This window comes from Stegastes partitus, unplaced genomic scaffold (assembly GCF_000690725.1).
Source record: "Stegastes partitus isolate 25-593 unplaced genomic scaffold, Stegastes_partitus-1.0.2 Scaffold1921, whole genome shotgun sequence".
NCBI classification, from domain to species: Eukaryota; Metazoa; Chordata; class Actinopteri; family Pomacentridae; genus Stegastes; species Stegastes partitus.
The window spans coordinates 51,245-58,989 of NW_007579652.1; the positions used below are offsets into that span (position 1 = coordinate 51,245).

Genomic DNA, 7,745 nt, shown 5'->3' on the forward strand with positions numbered 1-7,745 from the left:
AAAATGATAAGATAAGATTCTCCCCTTGAAAGTTCTCTTCTGGAGACTTCACAGCGTCTTTCAAATCACCTGTACATGCTGAATTAAATGTACGTTAATGCTGTCTCCTGATACCTTGTGTGGCAGCGTTGAAGCCCTCGACCAACTTGGCCGAATTCTCGCTGAAGAAACGCTGGCGGTACATGATGCGCACGTCAGCGTGGCAGCTACGGTTCAGGACATCGGTGAAGTCGCTCATCAGCAGAGAGAAGCCGTCTGCTGCCATCGGACCCAGATCAGTGTCATCGAGCAGAGAGAAGAGCTGCACAGAAGACAAATGGCAACACAAAGCAAGTTCACCAAAGTGTATTTTTCCATCTTACATTTACATGACGGTTTGAAACAGTGGATGGAGTTTACTGTCGTTACCTTGTCAGTCAGAGTTGTGAACAGAGGGTGGTACCGCAGAAGCAGAGCCTTGGCAACCTGGAGACAAGAGAACCTTTAGTGCACTTGTTTCTGATACTAATGTGTAAACTGCCTTACAGATCATGGTGAATAAATAATAAACTAATATCTTACCCTTGTAGAGTATCATGTACAAAATGTCTTAAAGAGACTGCAGTTTTAACATTTACAAGTTTATAATTAGTTGTTAGATGTTAATTAGAATATGGTTGCACACTCTGATGTTTAAAAGTGTATTATTATTCTCACACTGTACATTCCTGCCTCAACCTCACATCTGAGACACTCTGTTTTCTCTGTCTCTTTCAGGCCGGTCTGCTCTGATGGGTCAGCTGGCCAAAAAGCAAGGTAACACTGGCTATGTGCCATAAACCCAGATCTATGAGTTCAGGTAGAGCTCTAGTGTCTCTAGTGGAGAAGTAATGGTGGACTGCGAGGATGCTGCTCATTCTTTGTTGGAGGATGTGGTCAAACCAGCCGCTAGTCAAGCGTTATGCAGATGTTACATGGTGATGTAAGGAAGTAAGAAAAGTCTCGACTTCAAACAAGGCGTTTTAGGCAAGTAAGGAGCAGTGTTTTCAATGGGAGAGGTGTGGACTTTAGGCTTAGGAAGTTTGCGGACCTTTTACATGTACAAAAATGCAGCTGTACAAAGAATGAGGAAAGGGGAAAAACCCCAACAAGCATAATATTTAATTCTCTGACCAAAACTAGTATCTCAGAGTAACTAGTAACTAGAGAGGAAAGTTCTCTTGGTAGACTTGGAGAAAGTACGATTTGGAGACAGAGGTAAAGATGCTGAAGAAGCTGAGTAACTCTTACCCAGATCATAAGTGTGAAGGCCTGAATGCGCACAGAGGAGGAGGCTGAGTCCAGCTCACTACACACTCTCTTCATTGTCCTCTGAATCAGGCTGTCGAGAGAATCACCTGCAGAAGAAACAAAAACATCACAATTAGTTAACAAGAACAAGCAGTCCTTGGGTTTGAGACAAAAACTGACTTCTGACAGAAGCGTAGCAACACTAACTGACCCTGTGGACTCTTGTTGACCAGACCAGCAAAGCACTTTGCAGCAGACGTGTAGGAGAGCTGGTGGCTGCAGGAGCAGCTCATCTCCTCCAGCTCTGACAGCAGCTGGTCAATCTGAGGAACCTCCACCTGGAGGACACACAACACTTTCACAATACAGCTTCAGAAAATCCAAAAAGATTTTTGTAAAATCTGAATTTGGTGTTGAAGTTGAGACTCACACTGCGAGGCAACGAACACACACAACCCATGAGGAGACAAACCATCTGGGACTGGCTCCACGAATCCTTCTGCTGCTTCTTGGAGAAATGTTGTTTTTTTTAGTAATGTGACATATTGTAGTTGTGGAAATCCTTACACTAGGTTCATAATCAATACCTAAAGTATATACAGTATGCAGATAATATATAATTCAGTATACAGTTGGATTATTGTGTTGGATTATATAATATTTTCTGGTTTCTTTCCTCCTTTATGACTGTAAAATGAACATCTTTGAGTTGTGAATCAAAACAGACATTTGAGGACGCCATCTTGGGCTTCAGGAAACACTGATCAACATTTATCACCATAACACTTTATAGATCAAATAAGTCATTGATTAAATTAAGAAAGTAATTCTCAGATGTATTCTTTTACATCTAATCAGACGATCATGAACATTTAATAATGATAACACAGTATTTAAATTTTTAAAAAAACTATTTGAGGACATCCAAAAACGTACTCGTGTATGTGTTTGTATACAAAAACTCACTTTGAGCAGCTGAATGTGTGAAGGGAAGGAGTTGTCGGGCAAAAAGGAAACATCACCGTCCAGGAAGAGAGACACAGCCCTCGACGCCGTCTGAGCCGCCAACCTGACGACATGAAACAGCCCGAAAGGAAACCACATGAAAAAGTCTCTGATTATATCACACAAACAAATCAGAGAGACTCACAAGGAACAAAAAATGTGCAAAACAGATCGGAAATAGTGTCTGAAACATTCACATCTGCAGGTGTGAAAAAATAAAAAAAGGAATGTAAAGCAGGTAAAAGCGACTTGTACAGTCTCACAAGTGGCATTTTGGAAAGTCAAAGTGCGATTAGTTTGTTTCTACGTTTGGATGAGTTGAGATGAGTCAGAAAAGAGCGAAAAGTTACGGTGTGGTAATGTGGTAAGAAGTGCTCACAATAAACACCGAAGTATGAGATAAATGAGAGTGTTTGTACTGACGTGGGCTGCAGCCTGGAGCAAGAACTACTGATGACAGGAACCATAGCAGACAGAACCGCCGCCTCCACCAGAGGACTGCCAACACCAGGGGAGCTGTCACCTGAAACACAGACAGGGCAGGATGTTTGAATTTCAGCTTTAATAATCCACTTCACATGTTTTACAGATATGGGCAGAGCAGAGGGGAAGTCAATAAGTCAAACCTGCTAGAAAAAGCATTATTTGATCTCTTAATAGATTTAGCTTTTATATCTAATAACACATAAAGTCTCCAGCAAACTTTCACAAAGTAACAGCACAGAGAATATCCATCCATCCACTATCGATACACGGCTTAGTCCTCACTGGGGTCGCAGGGGGCTGGAGTCTATCCCAGCTGACCCTGGACAGGTCGCCAGTCTATCACAGGGCAAGAGACAGACAACCAAGCACACTCACATTCACAGAGAGAATATGACTGAATAAAAATAGTCAGAGTAGAGAATGAGTTATTCGATGAGACTGGAGTACATGTTTATGCTGAAGGGTAAAAGAGGAGAATATGATCATTTGAATTCATCAGCTGCTCACCCTGCAGTGCAGCCTGCAGCGCCAGAGACAGCAGGCGTGGAATGATGACGCTATGGAAGCACTGCCCCGTCTCCTCCGTGTCCTCCACCTGCTCGGCTATCCTCTGAAGGCTGCGGCACGCCAGCACCACCTCGTCCACCGAAAAACTAACACCACCTGGAGTTAACAGGAAGCGACTGTGTTATTCTGAAGATAATTTGGTCTCTTCATTTGTAGAGTGAGACTATTCCTGCACATCAACGCACATCACTGTATGCAATAACTGATTCATGTCCTTTGAAAGAAGCTCCGCAGGGATCTAAAGTGTCAGCTAGAAATACTGATTCCTACAATGCAGTATTTGATGCTAAAGTTACCGTATCACGTATCACTGTCCTGCTTGACCATCAGCTTTTTGTATTCTGAGACCAATTAACGCTATAGCTTGTAAAAATGCAAATCGTTCTGCCTAAATATGGACAGTTCATATCTTCTTCAAGGAAATTCATGGCTATTTCTTCATACTCTAAGATGAGTTGTTACTCAAGTGGTGTGCTGTCTATAAATCTAAATGGTTGTTTATCTTCTGACATTTTAAGTCTGTTTACTTCCACCAGTCTCATAAGAATGACTCTATGCCTGAATCTGAAATCTGAAACTCCTCTTTGCAGACAGATTACCTGTGTGTGCTGAACTGAGGACCTCCAGGAGGACAGGTGTGCTCTCCTGGACAACACTGGCTTGTTTGGACACAGCAGCCAGAGCAGACAAACACCGCTGACGCATTGCATGATGGGAATGTTGCTGAGAGGGTTCTGTGTGGTCTTGAGCCATCGGCTCTAAAAAGAGGAGACAACAAGGTTTGTCAGGTTTATTCATGCAGATTAAAAACTCGGGAAAATGCAATCAGTGTATGTTGTATTTCATATCTGTTTTGTTTTTGTCTTGAAAACTTGAATGTATCCAGAATGAGTCACTCTGACACAATTATTATTATCTGTGCAGTGTTTGAACATGTTTCTGAATTTGCATATGTGCCATTTCCACAACATGTTTACCAGAAAACATCTCCTTCTTTAGTCTTGGGATCAGTTTAGTGATAAAAGCTGCAGGGTGCAGCTCTGCTAAAGCTCCAGCACACTCCACCACTGCAGCACTGGAAACAGAAAAAGGACAAAGACAGAAGAGACACAGTTAAGTTCAATTACAAGAAAATAAATAAAATCAAACAGGGGTCACAGATGACAGAGATGGGTGAAAACTGATGAAAGCGTGTCCACCATGAGCTGACCTGACTCTGTCATCCTCCTCAGTCAGCAACAGTCTGGTGAGGTGATCTACTGCTAGTTCAATGTCAGAGTTCAGGAGCAGACCTGAGAGACAGACAAAGACAGGGGACAGTTACAGCATTTGGAAAACTTCTGACAAATTCTCATTAAAAATTTTAAAACCGCGGCTACAAAGTGTGTTACAACATAAAAAATACACAGAGAAAAATAACTAACATTAAAGCCAGGAGACAGTAAAAACAGCAAATAGTTAGAGGCATGATAAATCCAAATATTGTGCCCAGTAACTGAAGAAAAAGACGCTAACTCAGAAAAAGACCAATCTTCAGCTGTGACAGAGCAGCAGATTCTCACTCCCCTCGTGTTCTCTGTCTTGAGTGAGATACTGCTAGCAGGAGTCATTACAAAGTGTAAATATGAGAGTTTAAAGCAACTCACCTGTTTGTTGTGCCAGTGAGATGAGCACAGAGGTGGCAGTGATCTGCAGACTGGAGTTACTCTCAGAGAGAGCTGAAAACACGATGCTGCACAGAGCATCTCTGAAGGCTGACAGCACACTCTCGTCTAAAGAGAAGACATCAGAAACAGATGAGCTCAAATCTGTAGCTTGTTTTAAAAAGTCAGGAAAAGTAATTCTGACCTTAGGCTAATTGGTCACATACATACAGCACCTAAAAATAAAACAAACCTTTATGAAGATCATTTATGACTATTGCAGAAACATATTCCACTGTACATCTGCCAATGTCATGTTTGCTTTTAAAAAAATACTTGTTTTTGCATATTGTAGTACCTTTATGTTGGTATTTCTTTTGCCATAGTACAGGATGTTTTAGCTTAAATAAGGTCACACAGTGTCTAAGATATCAGCGCCGCTATGACGTGTGATGTGAAAATAATTACATCAAAAGGAGACGTGCAGACATAAATATGAAACAAATGTAGGGCGAAACAAATCAGGGAGTAATTTGACTAATTTCATGGCTATGTATTGGTATTTAAGTTGAACGAGGCGTAGCTGTGATCAGAGGAAATCAAACAGGATCAGTGAGAAGCTGCATTTGATGCTCTGAAGCAGAACAGCAGTAAACTCACCGCTGACTGAAGGCTGGCTGGTTCTGACTGACTGGACAAATCGCTGCACCACTTCCAGCAATGTCCGTCTGTGGGAACACTGTTCAGAAAAAAAAAGGATTATTATAAAGTTAATGGTGTCAACACAACATCAAAGCCCTATTTTAATTTTCTGAAACCAAAAAAATACCAGTGGTCTAGATGAGGAATTTCCAGAGTCTAACAATGTGGTCCTCTCGTCAGACAAAACGTACAAAAAAAGCCTCATGGCCTCTTTTCCGTTTACTCACTTAGTTCTGCTTAATTCCTGAATGCTTGTGGGATCATTATCTGATCTCACAGATACTCAAAAACTGAGCCAAGATCGCCTCATATTGCTTATTTTACATAACTTCAGACTACACAAAATACTTGAGAAAAGCTCTGTCCTCAGACATGCATTAGTCTCAGACTCTGGGAAAGTGGGGAAAACAGCAAATTCCCTGAAAGGACAGTATCTCTGAACTATCTCTATGACGAAAGAACATATTTACACTGCTCTATGTGACACTTTCATTCACTGAGCCTCACTAGAAACAGCCTGGAGCCCTCTGTCCACTTCTACATCCTTTGGTCTATGTGATTGCATTACACCAATAGTAAAATCTGTCCTCCTCTTCCCACCATGAAATACCATAAAACTTGCACATATGAAACTAAATGAATAGGTGGACATGAGCTGTCTTTCTTGCCTGTGTCCTGCTGTTGTACTGCTCGATGAGAGAGGGCATGACAGCTGCTGCTACGATGTGACTCGCCCTGTTGGAGGCGCAGCAGGCGGCCTGGAGCAGCTTGGCACTCGGCCACACAAGCTTTAAGTCGGGCTCACAAAGGTGATGCTGGCAGTCTGGAACAACATCAGAGTTTCAGTAAATAAAACACATAATAAGTAGAGAAGGCTTTCCTGCCATTAGAAGGGGCTGAAATTCTGAGGTGTCACATGGACAACATTTCTTTAACATGATTGAAATCTTTCTGGTTAGAGATTCACACTTTACAGTTGTGGACATTATTTAGTGGTCTGATGAGATGTGCATTTCTGTGCCACAAAGCATTTATTCAGAACATGAGTATTCACACACACTGGTGGTTCAGCCCGTAGTAAAGCGTAACATAACAGATTTTTTTCCAACTTTATCGAATGTAAATTCTTAACTATTATCTGAACAATCTCAGCAGCACAGTATCCTCTGCGATATTTACAGTCCTCAAATGTATTCATGCCCTTCCATTAAAGAAAAGGCAAAATTCACAATAGTCACTCAAATAACTAGAAACTGAAAAAACTAATAACAAATACAAATTTGCTAAATTATAATTTAGTGAAAAAGGCATTGCTTTTGATTTGTGGTTGAAAAGAATAATTAAAAAAAAAAAAAACTGTCCTGGACAAATTAGAGCACTTTGCTGATGAGCAGTGGACCAAAATCAAAATAGCTGTCAACAGGTGCAGAAGTCTGATGGAGAGTTACAGAAAACACTCGATTGCAGTGATTGGCTCAAAGGGCTGTTCACCAGTGGATGGGAGTCTGAAGACTTATGGAGTGGAGAGTTGTTCACACAGAGTTTAGGAGTGGAACGCAGGGCAAACATGCAGAAAGAATATATTTAATCCGACCAGAAACAAACGATCGGATTAAGTGTTACACAGTTATTGTGAGCCAATATTTTCCTAGTTAACGGATCATCAAAATGTTTATGTAACCCCTCTTAATGTGATTGGAAATTCCTTCTGATTGAGCCAGTGTGTTCCAATTGAGATGGTTACGAGAAGCATTTTAATCTGACTGGGCTCCTATTCTGATTTTTAGTGGAATATTAACACACACGTACACACAGCCAGTGATGAGTCTCTACAATACTGACACTGAAGTCTAAACCCAAGACAGTATTTTATAATTACAGTCAAGAATCCTTTTTAAAAGACTTACAGATTTTACAAGGTTTCTAATAGTCACTTACTTTAATGTGAAGAAACAAAAAAATAAATAAATAAAAAGGCTGCTGGTTAAAATGAAAAAAAAAAGGAAGAGGCACTGTGGTATAAAAATAGATAAATGAGTTTCCTGCCCCGCTACTTAAGCAGTGTCACACTAT

At 41.0% G+C, this 7,745-nt stretch overlaps 1 protein-coding gene across 1 annotated transcript in view; it reads right to left on the reverse strand.

Annotated features, from left to right (window-relative positions):
• Positions 1–7,745, reverse strand: part of mms19 (MMS19 homolog, cytosolic iron-sulfur assembly component) — a 20,514-nt gene that overhangs the window by 3,885 nt on the left and 8,884 nt on the right. The window contains exons 13-26 of the mRNA XM_008303037.1: positions 6,341–6,495; positions 5,631–5,709; positions 4,974–5,099; positions 4,538–4,619; positions 4,305–4,402; positions 3,927–4,085; positions 3,268–3,423; positions 2,698–2,797; positions 2,236–2,338; positions 1,700–1,777; positions 1,481–1,607; positions 1,270–1,376; positions 409–465; positions 115–301 (exon numbers count right to left, since the gene is read on the reverse strand). Coding sequence (XP_008301259.1) covers positions 115–301; positions 409–465; positions 1,270–1,376; positions 1,481–1,607; positions 1,700–1,777; positions 2,236–2,338; positions 2,698–2,797; positions 3,268–3,423; positions 3,927–4,085; positions 4,305–4,402; positions 4,538–4,619; positions 4,974–5,099; positions 5,631–5,709; positions 6,341–6,495 — 1,614 coding nt within the window. The remainder of the gene's footprint in view (positions 1–114; positions 302–408; positions 466–1,269; positions 1,377–1,480; positions 1,608–1,699; positions 1,778–2,235; positions 2,339–2,697; positions 2,798–3,267; positions 3,424–3,926; positions 4,086–4,304; positions 4,403–4,537; positions 4,620–4,973; positions 5,100–5,630; positions 5,710–6,340; positions 6,496–7,745) is intronic.